The sequence below is a fragment of the Oncorhynchus keta genome, chromosome 30, assembly GCF_023373465.1.
Source record: "Oncorhynchus keta strain PuntledgeMale-10-30-2019 chromosome 30, Oket_V2, whole genome shotgun sequence".
NCBI classification, from domain to species: Eukaryota; Metazoa; Chordata; class Actinopteri; order Salmoniformes; family Salmonidae; genus Oncorhynchus; species Oncorhynchus keta.
In genome coordinates this window covers 60607933-60626322 of record NC_068450.1, presented here as the reverse complement: position 1 = coordinate 60626322, position 18390 = coordinate 60607933, and the positions used below count along the sequence as shown (strand labels likewise).

At 44.7% G+C, this 18390-nt stretch overlaps 1 protein-coding gene and 1 long non-coding RNA gene across 9 annotated transcripts; both read left to right on the top strand.

The window, feature by feature from the left end:
• Positions 1-17656, top strand: LOC118363150 (plastin-1). Of its 5 annotated transcripts, none has more exons than XM_052488909.1 (18): positions 1-39; positions 1630-1785; positions 2259-2401; positions 4141-4233; positions 11260-11420; positions 12560-12689; positions 12991-13123; positions 13212-13293; positions 13384-13549; positions 14673-14815; positions 14923-15018; positions 15117-15312; positions 15527-15605; positions 15757-15871; positions 16375-16508; positions 16600-16723; positions 16839-16963; positions 17095-17656. In XM_052488909.1, exons 4-18 carry the CDS (start codon positions 4164-4166, stop codon positions 17231-17233), a joined length of 1893 nt encoding a protein of 630 aa, XP_052344869.1. In that variant the 5' UTR covers positions 1-39; positions 1630-1785; positions 2259-2401; positions 4141-4163; the 3' UTR covers positions 17234-17656. The 5 variants fall into 5 exon arrangements, with proteins under 5 accessions (XP_052344869.1, XP_052344867.1, XP_052344866.1 ...); XM_052488907.1 differs by having other exon boundaries at positions 2-239; positions 2264-2401; XM_052488906.1 differs by having other exon boundaries at positions 2-239.
• Positions 4294-9289, top strand: LOC127914043 (uncharacterized). Of its 4 annotated transcripts, none has more exons than XR_008087708.1 (3): positions 4294-5594; positions 7560-7607; positions 9083-9148. It is a non-coding gene; the product is annotated as an uncharacterized LOC127914043 (long non-coding RNA). The 4 variants fall into 4 exon arrangements; XR_008087710.1 differs by lacking the exon at positions 9083-9148 and adding an exon at positions 9179-9289 and having other exon boundaries at positions 4295-5594; XR_008087709.1 differs by lacking the exons at positions 4294-5594; positions 9083-9148 and adding exons at positions 6018-6827; positions 9179-9289.
• Positions 17657-18390: the final 734 nt, after the last annotated feature.

The following is an 18390-nucleotide window of genomic DNA, read 5'->3' as shown; positions in this document are numbered from 1 at the left end:
GATGGAGAGCAGAGCTGAGGAAGAGAGGGAGTTCTGAAGGTCTGTTTTAGAGGTAGACAGACTAATTAGACAGACTAATGAGGTTGGTGTGTGTCGAGACCACGTATAGAGACAACGTATAGAGGTTTGTGTTATTTGGTTCAGGGACAGTGTGGGACTTGTGTGTTTCTGAAGAGAGGAGAGGGGAGGCCGGATCCCTGTTATCCTGCAGGTCGGATCCTAAACCTCTCAGCAGGCTGGTGAGTGAAAGACAGTAAGCTCCTTATTGCAGTACTGGAGGACGAAGTTACTGGGTGACCAGAGCTCCTTACTGCAGTACTGGAGGACTGAGTTCCTGGGTGACCAGGGCTCCTTACTGGAGGACTAAGTTACTGGGTGACCAGAGCTCCTTATTGCAGTACTGGAGGACTGAGTTACTGGGTGACCAGAGCTCCTTACTGCAGTACTGGAGGACTAAGTTACTGGGTGACCAGAGCTCATTATTGCAGTACTGGAGGACTGAGTTACTGGGTGACCAGAGCTCATTATTGCAGTACTGGAGGACTGAGTTACTGGGTGACCAGAGCTCCTTACTGCAGTACTGGAGGACTGAGTTACTGGGTAACCAGAGCCATATAAAGGTTTGACCAACTTTGCCAGTCATAACGAGTATTTGGATTCTCAGTAACCATAGCAGTTAAGTTAGCTGTTGTTTGAAAAGTCAGTAAATTCAGCATTTCTCTATGTGGCTCTATCAAGGTGAAGCATTTATATGGCAGTAAAGCAGTGGGTTGTTACAGTAAAGCAGTGGGTTGTTACAGTAAAGCAGTGGGTTGTTACAGTAAAGCAGTGGGTTGTTACAGTAAAGCAGTTGTTTGTTACAGTAAAGCAGTGGGTTGTTACAGTAAAGCAGTGGGTTGTTACAGTAAAGCAGTGGGTTGTTACAGTAAAGCAGTTGGTTGTTACAGTAAAACAGTGGGTTGTTACAGTAAAGCAGTGGGGTGTTACAGTAAAGCAGTGGGTTGTTACAGTAAAGCAGTGGGTTGTTACAGTAAAGCAGTGGGTTGTTACAGTAAAGCAGTTGGTTGTTACAGTAAAACAGTGGGTTGTTACAGTAAAGCAGTGGGGTGTTACAGTAAAGCAGTGGGTTGTTACAGTAAAGCAGTGGGGTGTTACAGTAAAGCAGTGGGTTGTTACAGTAAAGCAGTGGGTTGTTACAGTAAAGCAGTGGGGTGTTACAGTAAAGCAGTGGGTTGTTACAGTAAAGCAGTGGGTTGTTACAGTAAAGCAGTGGGTTGTTACAGTAAAGCAGTGGTTGTTACAGTAAAGCGGTGAGTTTGTGTAATAACGTCCTGTTTTCTCCTTGCATAAAGTTTCATTGTATTGTCTGGCAACAAAGAAAGGAAGGTGTGTGTGTGTGTGTGTGTGTGTGTGTGTGTGTGTGTGTGTGTGTGTGTGTGTGTGTGTGTGTGTGTGTGTGTGTGTGTGTGTGTGTGTGTGTGTGTGTGTGTGTGTGTGTCCCTCTTACATCTCTCTACAATGTGGTTGTGTGTGGTTGTGTGTGTGTGCATGCGTGTGTGCGTTCGTGCATGCCGGTGTGTGGTGAAAGAAACCGATGACACAGCTAAAGGGTTAATTGCTAACTCCCAGGCTGGAGTCTCTGGAGGACCACGCCCATCCCAGAGTTCAATGGGCCGAAGGTCTCTTGTCCTCCGCTGCTTCGGTCAAGACAGCGAGCGAGAAGACACCTGACCACCTCTAAACCTCTACCAAGCTTCTCCAGCCCTGTCTGATCCTCTCTTCACGGTAAGTCTTCATTTCCTGTTTCGGCTGCTATTTACTACACAAATACAGTAGCCTATGTAATGCTTTCTGACACTTACAGTATATCAAAGGAGGAAGACTGATCGATCACTGCTTGGCATCAAATGATACGCAGTCTAGGGTCGCAATGAGTCACCAAAGTCTTCTAAGTAGCTGGCGAACAGCGAGATGAAAAATATAGCAGAACTTGTCATACAGTCTTGTCTCAGCCAGTAGTGTTTAAGTTCTGTAATATACTTGTTGCACTTAGTTTGTAAGTCCATTTCCTGCGAAGTAAATGTCTAACTAGCGTCTACTATCATTCATCTGTATATATTTTTTAGATTTTTTTGATCATGTAATTTAGGACACCACATAATAATGAACATATCAGCTCACAACAACGCAGTTACCTCCGCAGCTGATGTTCATGTGGAGAAGGATGTAAAATATTCAAACTCCTCTTCTCTACCCAGCGCAGCTGAACAACTCCTAGCCCCTGTTAGGCCTGTCGGCAGACCCGCTCTACCCAGCCAGGAGTGACTGAACGCTGGGGAGCAGAGAGACCTTGGCCCCTCTCGTCCAGAACAGAACCAAATAGACACAGGCTTTTATGAAGGTGTGTTCTGAGGTGTGAGCCCCCTGGGGTCAGGTGTGTGGAGGGTCAGCGAGGGGAGCTGTCTGGGTGTGTCAATTCAGTCAATTCAAATTCAAAAATGTGCATCCGAAATCGAATTTCATTTCCCGAATTGACTAAACTTGAATGGAACAGTAGAGAGCTGTGGGATGAAAGTCACTGCCATATATAGAGTCTACGCTGAGTGTGCCCCCAGAACAGTCTCAGTTCGACGGGGCATGGACTCTACAAGGTGTCAAAAGCGTTCCACAGGGATGTTGGCCCATGTTGACTCCAATGCTTCCCACAGTTGTTTCAAGTTGGCAGGATGTCCTCTGGGTGGTGGAGCATTCTTGAAAAACGCTGTTGAGCGTGAAAATCCCAGCAGCGTTGCAGTTCTTGACACACTCAAACCGATATGCCTGACACCTACCACCTTACCCTGTTCAAAGGCACTTCAGTGTTATGTCTCGCCCATCCACCCTCTGAATGGCACACATACACAATCCATGTCCCAATGCTTAAAAATCCTTCTTTAAACTGTCTCCTCCCCTTCATCTACACTGATTGAATTGGATTTAACAAGTGATCAATAAGGGATCATAGTTTTCACCTGGATTCACCTGGTCAGTCTATGTCATGGAAAGAGCTGGTGTTCCTAATGTTTTGTACACTCAGTGTATATTGAGGCCATTCCGGGACACAACACACAACACATATCCTTATTGTCCTCGTATCTCTCCCTCGAGTTAATCAATAACCACACAACTATTTTAATAATAATAGATCATGATACAGAACTGTATCATGTTGTCTTTGTGAGCTTAAAGATATGGGCCCGACCTTCTGGGGCTGAGATTGTATGGTTCAATAATATACACTAAAAATTGTATGGTCTACTATTTTGATTAGATTCTAGATTGTAGACAATCTTTACTCTCTCCTTATTGTAGTTAGCTCTGTATTCTCTGCAGCCTGTGATAGCACACTTATCACTGCTAGTACTGGTAGATTAGCTTATTGCTCAATACACTGGCAGGTCAATGGAAGCACGAGGTCACAATGGAAGAATGAGGTCACAATGGAAGCATGAGATCACAATGGAAGCATGAGGTCACAATGGAAGCATGAGGTCACAATTGAAGCATGAGGTCACAATGGAAGCATGTTGCCTGCTTGTCAGTTTAGCAGTCAAGTTTGTTCTGCAATCGTGTGATTGTTGTGATTTTGCTATTGTAAATGTTTGTAGGCTTATGTAGCCAAATTGTATCTATGATCGTACGCTATCCATTTGTTTTTTGTTTGATATTTTAATGTATGAGAATTTACCAATAATATCATGCCACACACTATATAAATGAGTTATCCCGCAGTGTTTGTAATTATACCCTGATGAAGACAGCTTGTCTGTCGAAACGTTGGACATTAACATTTCTGCATCTGAGCTCCTAGAGTGTGCGGCTCTCCTTTATTTTGTGAAGTGTTCCACTCCGCTAGCCAGCACCTCGCCTAAATAGGTGTGCGTTTCTTTTGCCTCTAGATTGTTCTGCATCTGTACCTTGCGTTTCAATTATAAATATTTCCTTTAATTGTGATGATAAATTGACTGTGTGTGTGTGTGTGTGTGTGTGTGTGTGTGTGTGTGTGTGTGTGTGTGTGTGTGTGTGTGTGTGTGTGTGTGTGTGTGTGTGTGTGTGTGTGTGTGTGTGTGTGTGTGTATGTGTATATAATATAAATATCAGGTAATCTAGATAGACTGTCCAGTATGGCGAAAAATGTGACCCAGATTTCACGAGAGGACCTGGAGGAGCTCCGGGAGGCTTTCAACAGGATCGGTTAGTTACAGACACACACACACACATACACACACACACACATACACACACACACACACACACACACACACGCACACACGCACGCACGCACGCACACACACACACACACACACACACACACACACACACACACACACACACCCACAGACACCCACAGAGGTTAGAGAGTTAACCTCGAGGTTAGGGAGGTAACCTGGAGGTTAGAGGGGTAACCTAGAGGTTATAGAGGTAACCTAGAAGTTAGAGAGGGAGATAGTTAACCTGGAGGTTACAGGGGTAAACTGGAGGTTAGAGAGGGAGATAGTTAACCTGGAGGTTAGAGAGGTAACCTAGAGGTTAGAGAGGGATATAGTTAACCTGGAGGTTAGAGGGGTAACCTAGAGGTTAGAGGGGTAACCTGGAGGTTAGAGAGGAAGATAGTTAACCTGGAGGTTAGAGAGGTAACCTGGAGGTTAGAGAGGTAACCTGGAGGTTAGAGGGGTAACCTAGAAGTTAGAGAGGTAACCTAGAGGTTAGAGAGTTAACCTAAAGGTTAGAGAGGTAACCTAGAGGTTAGAGAGGGAGACAGGTAACCTCAAGGTTAGAGAGGTAACCTAGAGGTTAGAGAGGGAGATATATAACCTAGAGGTTAGGGAGAAACCTGCAGATTAGAGAGGTAACCTAGAGGTTAGAGAGGTAACCTAGAGGTTGGAGAAGTAACCTAGAGGTTAGAGAGGGAGATAGGTAACCTAGAGGTTAGATAGGTAACCTAGAGGTTAGATAGGTAACCTAGAGGTTAGATAGGTAACATAGAGGTTAGATAGGTAACCTAGAGGTTAGATAGGTAACCTAGAGGTTAGATAGGTAACCTAGAGGTTAGATAGGCAACCTAGAGGTTAGATAGGCAACCTTGAGGTTAGATAGGTAACCTTGAGGTTAGAGAGTTAACCTAGAGGTTAGAGAGGGATATAGGTAACCTAGAGGATGGATAGGTAACCTAGAGGTTAGAGAGGGATATAGGTAACCTTGAAGTTAGATAGATCATCTAGAGGTTAGATAGGTAATCTAGAGGTTAGAGAGGTAACCTAGAGGTTAGAGAGGGATATAGGTAACCTAGAGGATAGATAGGTAACCTAGAGGTTAGAGAGTTAACCTAAAGGTTAGAGAGGTAACCTAGAGGTTAGAGAGGGAGACAGGTAACCTCAAGGTTAGAGAGGTAACCTAGAGGTTAGAGAGGGAGATATATAACCTAGAGGTTAGGGAGAAACCTGCAGGTTAGAGAGGTAACCTAGAGGTTAGAGAGGTAACCTAGAGGTTGGAGAAGTAACCTAGAGGTTAGAGAGGGAGATAGGTAACCTAGAGGTTAGATAGGTAACCTAGAGGTTAGATAGGTAACCTAGAGGTTAGATAGGTAACATAGAGGTTAGATAGGTAACCTAGAGATTAGATAGGTAACCTAGACCTTAGATAGGTAACCTTGAGGTTAGATAGGTAACCTTGAGGTTAGAGAGTTAACCTAGAGGTTAGAGAGGGATATAGGTAACCTTGAAGTTAGATAGGTAACCTAGAGGATGGATAGGTAACCTAGAGGTTAGAGAGGGATATAGGTAACCTTGAAGTTAGATAGATAATCTAGAGGTTAGAGCGGTAACCTAGAGGTTAGAGAGGGATATAGGAAACCTAGAGGTTCGATAGGTATATAGGTAACCTTGAAGTTAGATAGGTAACCTATAGGTTAGAGAGAGGGATATAGGTAACCTTGAGGTTAGAGAGGTAACCTAGAGGTTAGAGAGGGATATAGGTAACCTTGAAGTTAGATAGGTAACCTATAGGTTAGAGAGGGATATAGGTAACCTTGAGGTTAGAGAGGTAACCTAGAGGTTAGAGAGGGATATAGGTAACCTTGAAGTTAGATAGGTAACCTTGAGGTTAGAGAGGTAACCTAGAGGTTAGAGAGGGATATAGGTAACCTTGAAGTTAGATAGGTAATCTAGAGATTAGAGAGGGAGATATATAACCTTGAGGTTAGAGAGTTAACCTAGAGGTTAGAGAGGTAACCTAGAGGTTAGAAATGTAACCTATAGGTTAGAGAGGGAAATAAGTAACCTTGAGGTTAGAGAGGTAATCTGGAGATTAGAGAGGGATATCGGTAACCTTGAGGTTAGAGAGGTAATCTGGAGATTAGAGAGGGATATCGGTAACCTTGAGGTTAGAGAGGTAATCTGGAGATTAGAGAGGGATATCGGTAACCTTGAGGTTAGAGAGGTAATCTGGAGATTAGAGAGGGATATAGGTAACCTTGAGGTTAGAGAGGTAACCTAGAGGTTAGAGAGGGATATAGGTAACCTAGAGGATAGATAGGTAACCTAGAGGTTAGAGAGTTAACCTAAAGGTTAGAGAGGTAACCTATAGGTTAGAGAGGGAGACAGGTAACCTCAAGGTTAGAGAGGTAACCTAGAGGTTAGATAGGGAGATATATAACCTAGAGGTTAGGGAGAAACCTGCAGGTTAGAGAGGTAACCTAGAGGTTAGAGAGGTAACCTAGAGATTGGAGAAGTAACCTAGAGGTTAGAGAGGGAGATAGGTAACCTAGAGGTTAGATAGGTAACCTAGAGGTTAGAGAAGGATATAGGTAACCTTGAAGTTAGATAGATAATCTAGAGGTTAGAGAGGGATATAGGTAACCTAGAGGATAGATAGGTAACCTAGAGGTTAGAGAGGGATATAGGTAAGCTTGAAGTTAGATAGATAATCTAGAGGTTAGAGAGGGATATAGGTAACCTAGAGGATAGATAGGTAACCTAGAGGTTAGAGAGGGATATAGGTAACCTAGAGGATAGATAGGTAACCTAGAGGTTAGAGAGGGATATAGGTAACCTAGAGGATAGATAGGTAACCTAGAGGTTAGAGAGGGATATAGGTAACCTTGAAGTTAGATAGATAATCTAGAGGTTAGAGAGGGATATAGGTAACCTTGAAGTTAGATAGATAATCTAGAGGTTAGAGAGGGATATAGGTAACCTTGAAGTTAGATAGATAATTTAGAGGTTAGAGAGGGATATAGGTAACCTAGAGGATAGATAGGTAACCTAGAGGTTAGAGAGGGATATAGGTAACCTAGAGGATAGATAGGTAACCTAGAGGTTAGAGAGGGATATAGGTAACCTAGAGGATAGATAGGTAACCTAGAGGTTAGAGAGGGATATAGGTAACCTAGAGGATAGATAGGTAACCTAGAGGTTAGAGAGGTAACCTAGAGGTTAGATAGATAATCTAGAGGTTAGAGAGGTAACCTAGAGGTTAGAGAGGGATATGGGTAACCTAGAGGATAGATAGGTAACCTAGAGGTTAGAGAGGGATATAGGTAACCTTGAAGTTAGATAGATAATCTAGAGGTTAGATAGATAATCTAGAGGTTAGATAGGTAATCTAGAGGTTAGATAGGTAACCTATAGGTTAGAGAGGGATATAGGTAACCTTGAGGTTAGAGAGGTAACCTAGAGGTTAGAGAGGTAACCTAGAGGTTGGAGAAGTAACCTAGAGGTTAGAGAGGGAGATAGGTAACCTAGAGGTTAGATAGGTAACCTAGAGGTTAGATAGGTAACCTAGAGGTTAGATAGGTAACATAGAGGTTAGATAGGTAACCTAGAGATTAGATAGGTAACCTAGACCTTAGATAGGTAACCTTGAGGTTAGATAGGTAACCTTGAGGTTAGAGAGTTAACCTAGAGGTTAGAGAGGGATATAGGTAACCTTGAAGTTAGATAGGTAACCTAGAGGATGGATAGGTAACCTAGAGGTTAGAGAGGGATATAGGTAACCTTGAAGTTAGATAGATAATCTAGAGGTTAGAGCGGTAACCTAGAGGTTAGAGAGGGATATAGGAAACCTAGAGGTTCGATAGGTATATAGGTAACCTTGAAGTTAGATAGGTAACCTATAGGTTAGAGAGGGATATAGGTAACCTTGAGGTTAGAGAGGTAACCTAGAGGTTAGAGAGGGATATAGGTAACCTTGAAGTTAGATAGGTAACCTATAGGTTAGAGAGGGATATAGGTAACCTTGAGGTTAGAGAGGTAACCTAGAGGTTAGAGAGGGATATAGGTAACCTTGAAGTTAGATAGGTAACCTTGAGGTTAGAGAGGTAACCTAGAGGTTAGAGAGGGATATAGGTAACCTTGAAGTTAGATAGGTAATCTAGAGATTAGAGAGGGAGATATATAACCTTGAGGTTAGAGAGTTAACCTAGAGGTTAGAGAGGTAACCTAGAGGTTAGAAATGTAACCTATAGGTTAGAGAGGGAAATAAGTAACCTTGAGGTTAGAGAGGTAATCTGGAGATTAGAGAGGGATATCGGTAACCTTGAGGTTAGAGAGGTAATCTGGAGATTAGAGAGGGATATCGGTAACCTTGAGGTTAGAGAGGTAATCTGGAGATTAGAGAGGGATATCGGTAACCTTGAGGTTAGAGAGGTAATCTGGAGATTAGAGAGGGATATAGGTAACCTTGAGGTTAGAGAGGTAACCTAGAGGTTAGAGAGGGATATAGGTAACCTAGAGGATAGATAGGTAACCTAGAGGTTAGAGAGTTAACCTAAAGGTTAGAGAGGTAACCTATAGGTTAGAGAGGGAGACAGGTAACCTCAAGGTTAGAGAGGTAACCTAGAGGTTAGATAGGGAGATATATAACCTAGAGGTTAGGGAGAAACCTGCAGGTTAGAGAGGTAACCTAGAGGTTAGAGAGGTAACCTAGAGATTGGAGAAGTAACCTAGAGGTTAGAGAGGGAGATAGGTAACCTAGAGGTTAGATAGGTAACCTAGAGGTTAGAGAAGGATATAGGTAACCTTGAAGTTAGATAGATAATCTAGAGGTTAGAGAGGGATATAGGTAACCTAGAGGATAGATAGGTAACCTAGAGGTTAGAGAGGGATATAGGTAAGCTTGAAGTTAGATAGATAATCTAGAGGTTAGAGAGGGATATAGGTAACCTAGAGGATAGATAGGTAACCTAGAGGTTAGAGAGGGATATAGGTAACCTAGAGGATAGATAGGTAACCTAGAGGTTAGAGAGGGATATAGGTAACCTAGAGGATAGATAGGTAACCTAGAGGTTAGAGAGGGATATAGGTAACCTTGAAGTTAGATAGATAATCTAGAGGTTAGAGAGGGATATAGGTAACCTTGAAGTTAGATAGATAATCTAGAGGTTAGAGAGGGATATAGGTAACCTTGAAGTTAGATAGATAATCTAGAGGTTAGAGAGGGATATAGGTAACCTAGAGGATAGATAGGTAACCTAGAGGTTAGAGAGGGATATAGGTAACCTAGAGGATAGATAGGTAACCTAGAGGTTAGAGAGGGATATAGGTAACCTAGAGGATAGATAGGTAACCTAGAGGTTAGAGAGGGATATAGGTAACCTAGAGGATAGATAGGTAACCTAGAGGTTAGAGACGTAACCTAGAGGTTAGATAGATAATCTAGAGGTTAGAGAGGTAACCTAGAGGTTAGAGAGGGATATAGGTAACCTAGAGGATAGATAGGTAACCTAGAGGTTAGAGAGGGATATAGGTAACCTAGAGGATAGATAGGTAACCTAGAGGTTAGAGAGGGATATAGGTAACCTAGAGGATAGATAGGTAACCTAGAGGTTAGAGAGGTAACCTAGAGGTTAGATAGATAATCTAGAGGTTAGAGAGGTAACCTAGAGGTTAGAGAGGGATATGGGTAACCTAGAGGATAGATAGGTAACCTAGAGGTTAGAGAGGGATATAGGTAACCTTGAAGTTAGATAGATAATCTAGAGGTTAGATAGATAATCTAGAGGTTAGATAGGTAATCTAGAGGTTAGATAGGTAACCTATAGGTTAGAGAGGGATATAGGTAACCTTGAGGTTAGAGAGGTAACCTAGAGGTTAGAGAGGGATATAGGTAACCTTGAAGTTAGATAGGTAACCTTGAGGTTAGAGAGGTAACCTAGAGGTTAGAGAGGGATATAGGTAACCTTGAAGTTAGATAGGTAATCTAGAGATTAGAGAGGGAGATATATAACATTGAGGTTAGAGAGTTAACCTAGAGGTTAGAGAGGTAACCTAGAGGTTAGAAATGTAACCTAGAGGTTAGAGAGGGAAATAAGTAACCTTGAGGTTAGAGAGGTAATCTGGAGATTAGAGAGGGATATATGTAACCTTGAGGTTAGAGAGGTAATCTGGAGATTAGAGAGGGATATCGGTAACCTTGAGGTTAGAGACAGTGACTAGTAGCTAAAAGGTTGCTGGTTTAAATCCAGAACCCGGAGATGACAAGAGGGGAGGGAACTAGTAACGGGCCTCCATTTTGGCCTTGAGCATGGCACTTCATCTGGTCATAATTCTGTCTGCCTGCCTACCTGCCTACCCATCTCTCTGTCACTCTGTCTGTCTCTCTGTCTCTCTTTCTGTCTGTCTGCCTGCCTGCCTGCCTACCTGCCTACCCATCTCTCTCTCGCTCTGTCTGTCTCTCTTTCTGTCTGTCTGCCTGCCTGCCTACCCATCCCTCTCTCGCTCTGTCTGTCTGTCTCTCTCTCTTTCTGTCTGTCCGCCTGCCTGCCTACCTGCCTACCCATCTCTCTCTCGCTCTGTCTGTCTCTCTTTCTGTCTGTCTGCCTGCCTGCCTACCATCCCTCTCTCGCTCTGTCTGTCTCTCTGTCTCTCTTTCTGTCTGTCTGCCTGCCTGCATGCCTACCTGCCTACCCATCTCTCTGTCACTCTGTCTGTCTCTCTGTCTCTCTTTCTGTCTGTCTGCCTGCCTGCCTACCTGCCTACCCATCTCTTTCTCGCTCTGTCTGTCTCTCTTTCTGTCTGTCTGCCTGCCTGCCTGCCTGCCTGCCTACCTGCCTACCCATCCCTCTCTCGCTCTGTCTGTCTCTCTCTCTTTCTGTCTGTCCGCCTGCCTGCCTACCTGCCTACCCATCCCTCTCTCGCTCTGTCTGTCTCTCTCTCTTTCTGTCTGTCCGTCTGCCTGCCTATCTGCCTACCTGCCTGACTGCCTGTGTTTCCTCCCATACAGATACTGACAACAGTGGTTTTGTCAGTGACTTTGAGCTGCAGGAGCTGTTCAGAGAGGCTAGTTTCTCCATGCCAGGCTACAGAGTCAGAGACATAGTGGAGATCTTCGTAGCAGGAGACACCAACAAGGACGGGAAGATCAGCTTTGAAGAGTTCGTCTCGGTAAGATTTAAAATACACCGAAGTAAAGACAGTGACACATGTAGGCACGCATCCACATACACACTCACACAGACACACTCACACATTCACACAGACACTCTCACACAGACACATTTACACAGACACACTCACACAGACATACTCACACAGACACACTGACACACTCACACAGACATACTCACACAGACACACTGACACACTCACACAGACACACTCACACAGACACACTGACACAGACACACTCACACAGTCATACTCACACAGACATACTCACACAGACACACTCACACAGACACACTCACACAGACACACTCACACAGACATACTCACACAGACACACTGACACAGACACACTCACACAGACATACTCACACAGACACACTCACACAGACACACTCACACAGACACACTCACACAGACATTCTCACACAGACACACTCACACAGACACACTCACACAGACACACTCACACAGACATACTCACACAGACACACTCACACAGACACACGCACACACTCACACAGACTCACTCACACAGACACACTCACACATACACACTCACACAGACACACTCACACACTCACACAGACACACTCACACAGACACACTCACACAGACACATTCACAAAGACACACTCACACAGACACACTCACACACTCACACAGACACACTCACACAGACACACTCACACAGACACATTCACACAGACACTCTCACACAGACATACTCACACAGACACACTGACACAGACACACTCACACAGACACTCTCACACAGACACACTGACACAGACATACTCACACAGACACACTGACACAGACACACACACAGACACACTGCCACAGACACTCTCACACAGACATACTCACACAGACATACTCACACAGACACACCCACACAGACACACTCACCCACTCACACAGACACACTGACACAGACACTCTGACACAGACATACTCACACAGACATACTCACGCAGACACTCTCACACAGACATACTCACACAGACACACTGACACTGACACAGACACACTCACACAGACACACTGACACAGACACTCTCACACAGACACAGACACACTCACAAAGACACACTCACACAGACACACTCAGAGACACGGCCCATCCTGTCTTGTAGATCTACCAGGAGCTGAAGAGTAAGGAGCTCAGTGAGACGTTCAAGAAAACCATCGCCAGGAGAGAAGGGATACAATCCTTTGGAGGATTGTCAGGAATCTCCAGCGAGGGAACACAGCACTCCTACTCAGGTAGAGAGAGAGAGAGAGAGAGAGAGAGAGAGAGAGAGAGAGAGAGAGAGAGAGAGAGAGAGAGAGAGAGAGAGAGAGAGAGAGAGAGAGAGAGAGAGAGAGAGAGAGAGAGAGAGAGAGAGAGAGAGAGAGAGAGAGAGAGAGAGAGAGAGAGAGAGAGAGAGAGAGAGAGAGAGAGAGAGAGAGAGAGAGAGAGAGAAAATGTTTGTGTCCTAATCATGCAAGAACGTGTGTGTTTTTGTGTGGGTGTGTGTGTGTGTGTTTGTGTGCGTATGTGTGGGTGTGTGTGTGTGTGTGTTAGATGAGGAGAAGGTGGCATTTGTGAACTGGATCAACAAGTCTCTGGCTAAAGATGAAGACTGTAAACACCTTCTACCCATGAACCCTGACGGAGACAGTCTCTTCAAATCAGTAAAAGATGGGATCCTGCTCTGGTAACACACACACAGGCACAAATATATATACACACACTCACACACACACACACACACTGCTAACATATACTCTGTTTTGTCTTTGCAGTAAAATGATCAACCTCTCCCAGTCTGACACCATCGATGAGAGAGTCATCAACACCAAGAAACAAACCACCTTTACCATGACCGTGAGTTAACACACACACACACACAGAGGAAAAATTGGACTGTCCCATATCAAATCTCTAACTCTCAATCTCTCCCTCTCCCTTCTCTAGGAGAACCTGATGCTGGCGATAAACTCTGCATTGTCTATCGGCTGTACCGTGGTCAACATCGACGCCCCTGACCTGATGGCTGGGAAACCCCACCTGGTGCTGGGGCTGCTTTGGCAGATTATCAAGATAGGACTGTTTGCTGACATAGAGATCAGCAGCAACGAGGGTACACACACACACACACACACACACACACATTGTCAAACACATAAACAGCCACAAACATAGTGTCTAATTTAGTTTCAATGTCATATGAGCTTCATGCCCATGTCAAATTACATGACCAAATCAAATCAAATCAAATGTATTTATATAGCCCTTCGTACATCAGCTGATATCTCAAAGTGCTATACAGAAACCCAGCCTAAAACCCCAAACAGCAAGCAATGCAGGTGTAGAAGCACAGTGGCTAGGAAAAACTCCCTTGAAAGGCCAAAACCTAGGAAGAAACCGAGAGAGGAACCAGGCTATGTGGGGTGGCCAGTGCTCTTCTGGCTGTGCCGGGTGGAGATTATAACAGAACATGACCAAGATTTTCAAATGGTCATAAATGACCAGCATGGCCGAATAATAACAAGACAGAACAGTTGAAACTGGAGCAGCAGCATGGCCAGGTGGACTGGGGACAGCAAGGAGTCATCATGTCAGGTAGTCCTGGGGCACGGTCCAAGGGCTCAGGTCCTCTGAGAGAGAGAAAGAAAGAGAGAATTCGAGAGAGTATATGTGGAGTGGCCAGTCCTCTTCTGGCTGTGCCGGGTGGAGATTATAACAGAACATGGCCAAGGTGTTCAAATGTTCATAAATGACCAGCATGGTCGAATAATAGTAAGGCAGAACAGTTGAAACTGGAGCAGCAGCATGGCCAGGTGGACTGGGGACAGCAAGGAGTCATCATGTCAGGTAGTCCTGGGGCATGGTCCTAGGGCTCAGGTCAGTTGAAACTGGAGCAGCAGCATGGCCAGGTGGACTGGGGACAGCAAGTAGTCATCATGTCAGGTAGTCCTGGGGCATGGTCCTAGGGCTCAGGTCCTCCGAGAGAGAGAAAGAAAGAAGGAGAGAATTAGAGAACACACACTTAGATTCACACAGGACACCGAATAGGACAGGAGAAGTACTCCAGATATAACAAACTGACCCTAGCCCCCCGACACAAACTACTGCAGCATAAATACTGGAGGCTGAGACAGGAGGGACCCCACTTGTAACATCCTGCAACCCTATTGGCTGTTTGTGTGTGTGTGTATCTGTACCACACTGCAAATCGATTGGCTTATTGTGTTTATTTGCAGCTCTTATTAACCTGCTGTTTGAGGGGGAGGAGTTAGAACACCTGATGTCATTGTCTCCTGAAGAACTGTTGCTACGCTGGGTCAACCATCACCTAGGCAACGCTGGGGCCCAACCAATCAGCAACTTCAGCCAAGACATCAAGGTAACACACAGACTGTCAATCACATACGGTCACACACACACACACACACACACACACACACACTGCAAATATGTTGTTTATGTATTAATGCTGTTATTATACTGTAGGATTCCAGAGCGTATTTCACCCTGTTGGACCAGATCTCACCTAAAGGAGAGGACATAGACGAGATGGCCATCCACATCGATATGACCGGCATCAATGTAAGTGGGTGTGTATTCATATGTGCGTGTTCATGTTTTCATGTGTGTGTGTGTGTTGCCACTTACGTTTGTGTGTGTGTGTGTGTGTGTGTGTATAGGAGCGTGACGACGAACGCAGGGCAGAGATGATGCTTCGCCAGGCAGCCCGTCTGGACTGCAGACAGTTTGTGTCTCCTATGGATGTGGTGTCTGGCAACAGCAAGCTGAACCTGGCCTTCGTAGCCAACCTCTTCAACACACACCCGGCCCTGAAGAGGACTAACAGCAACAACATAGACACAGCACTCATAGAGGGTGAGCTGCACGCACACACACACACACACACACACACACACACACACACACACACACACACACACACACACACACACACACACACACACACACACACACACACACACACACACACATTCTTTCTCTCTCACACACTCACAAACACACACACACACTCTTTCTCTCTCACACACAGACACAGCACACTGTAATATGTGTAGTGTTGTCCTAACAGGAGAATCCAGAGAGGAGAAAACATTCAGGAACTGGATGAACTCTCTGGGAGTTGCTCCCTATGTCAACCACCTCTACTGGTACAGTAACCACACACACACACACACACACACACACACACACACACACACACACACACACACACACACACACACACACAGAGAGAGAGGGTATACAAGTGTGTGTGTTAATGTTTGCATGTGTTGATTGGTGTGTGTGTGTGTGTTGCAGTGACCTGTGTGATGCGGTGGTGATTCTCCAGCTGTATGAGAAAGTCAACGTCCCTGTAGAGTGGAAAAAAGTCAACAGACCTCCATACTCTGCACTGGGCAGTAACATGAAGAAGGTACACACACACATACTTTATTTGAATCCACCAATCAAATTGACAAAAAAGGATCCCAAACATGTCAAAAGTCCATGTATGTGTGGCACTCCAGGGTACAGAAGGCACCTGCTTCTCCAAACAGCTAGGCTGCCCACGACAGCTGAAACAGACCAGTACCTAGCCAATGGCTTTGCCCTAGTTTTTGTCAGGCTTCTCAGCAAAGGCCTGCTCCATGTAGCCGTCCAATGAGCAGCCCACTTCCAAAACAAGCACCTCCCCTTGGCCTCACACACAACAATAATATCTTGCGTTCTTGGCGCGCACACAGTCACACACACACACACACACACACACACACACACACACACACACACACACACACACACACACACACACACACACACACACACACACACAGACACACAGACACACAGACACACACAGACTCTCCTTTATCAATATATTGTTGATGAAAATACAGAGGATTTCCAGGCATTGTGTTGGTGTGTCTGTGTGTGTAGTTGGAGAACTGTACCTATGCGGTGGAACTGGGTCGGAATAAAGCTCGATTCTCATTGGTGGGAATTGGAGGAGTGAATCTGAATGAGGGAAGTCCCATGCACACACTGGCTCTGGTCTGGCAGCTGATGAGGAGGTATGTATAGTACAAACACACACCTTTCCTTTTTCACTTCGACATCTCTCTCACCTCTTACTATCCCTCTATCATCCCCCACCCCCCTCAGGTACACTCTCCAGGTGTTGTCTGATCTAGGAGATGGGGAGAAGATTGGAGACCAGATCATAATCAACTGGGTCAACACTCAGCTCAAAGAGGGAGGCAAGGACTCACAGATCAGCAGCTTCAAGGTGGGTGTGTACGTGTGTGAGTGTGCAGTGCACATTGTGTGCATGTAAACAGCTTTAATGTGTGTGTGTGCGTGAACAGTTCTAATTTGCATCTGTGTGTGTGTGTGTCCTGCAGGATAAGCTGATCAGTACTAGTCTCCCAGTGATAGATTTGTTAGACACCATCGCCCCCAAATCTATCAAAGAGGAGCTGGTGAAGAGAGGGGAGCTCAGCGATGCAGATAAGCTCAACAACGCCAAGTAAATAACCCCTGACCCTTAACCTCTGAACTCTAAATGACCTCGACCCTCAACCTCTAACCTCTTACTTCGAACTGACCTCTATCCTCTGACCCCTGAGCTGACTTCCCTTCCCTTTTGTCTTCCTGTAGGTATGCTATCACGGTATCCAGGAAGATTGGAGCCCGTGTCTACGCTCTGCCTGATGACCTGGTTGAGGTGAAACCCAAGATGGTTCTGACTGTGTTCGCATGCCTGATGGGGAGGGGCATGAAGAAAGCTGATGGCTGAACACACACACACACACTCAGACACACTAACATACACTAACAGCCTGTCCCAATTGGTTCCTTACCCTTTACCCTCTTCCTGTCTCCTGCACATCTCGTCTGTGATTAGATCAGTGTATATAATCATAGATGATTGTTCATTAAACATTTATTTCATACTGATAGAAACCGAGCGGTTATGTGCCTAGTGTGCTCAAGGAGGCACTGATGGATCATTTTAATATCTAAATTATGAATGTATTAATTCATTCTGTGGAAAAGAAACAACAGAATAGAATTATAAATCTATATAGTGGAGGGGACATGAACCCTTTGGTTTCAATCACAAACACACCTTACAGAACTAACAGCACAGACACACTACAGACCTGTAAATGTTGTGTAATTCTCTTGACTTAGTAAACTCAATCGACTGAAGATAATATCCTGGCAGCCTGACATTTTGTTCATGCAAATTGTGTGTGGGAGGGGTGGAGCATTTTTTAATACTTAATCATAAACACGTATAATAAAACCCATTTAATAAACACGTGTTTATGACACCCTTCACCCGGGACTGAGAGAAATGTTTACCAGGAACAGAGGACAACAAAGGAGAACTGTGTGATAGAACTAGGTCAGTTAGCCTTGTGGGATTTGATGCACGGTCCCAACTTCCATCTCACTAACAACGCTGGGATGTGATTTAGTTAATTTAATTCACAGTTACATCTTCCCCTCTCGCCTCACTCCCACATTTCAACTGGCAGTGATAATTACTGTACCACAGATACAGCTCTTGTGACGATCGTCTGAAGAAGTAGACCAAGGTGCAGCGTGGTAAGTGTTCATGATCTTTAATACTCAGAACACCAATCAAAAACAACAAAAGGAATAACGACCGTCACGTTCTGCCGGCTTCGCAGATCTAACAAAAAAAAAAAAAAGATCCCACAACATAGGTAGGAAAACAGGCTACATAAGTATGATTCCCAATCAGAGACAACGATAGACAGCTGCCTCTGATTGGGAACCACACTCTGCCAAAACCAAAGAAATACAAAACACAGAATTCCCACCCCACATCACACCCTGACCTCACCAAATAGAGAAATAAAATTGATCTCTAAGGTCAGGGCGTGACAGATGTTTTGGGCTGAGCCTCCGAAGTGAGAAACA

Coding starts and splice junctions, on each gene's coding strand:
- LOC118363150 (XM_052488909.1), top strand. CDS start 4,164: ATGGCGAAAAATGTGACCCAGATTTCACGAGAGGACCTGGAGGAGCTC. Junction 13,294..13,383: donor AAACCACCTTTACCATGACC/GTGAGTTAACAC, acceptor TCCCTTCTCTAG/GAGAACCTGATGCTGGCGAT. Junction 15,606..15,756: donor TATGTCAACCACCTCTACTG/GTACAGTAACCA, acceptor TGTGTGTTGCAG/TGACCTGTGTGATGCGGTGG.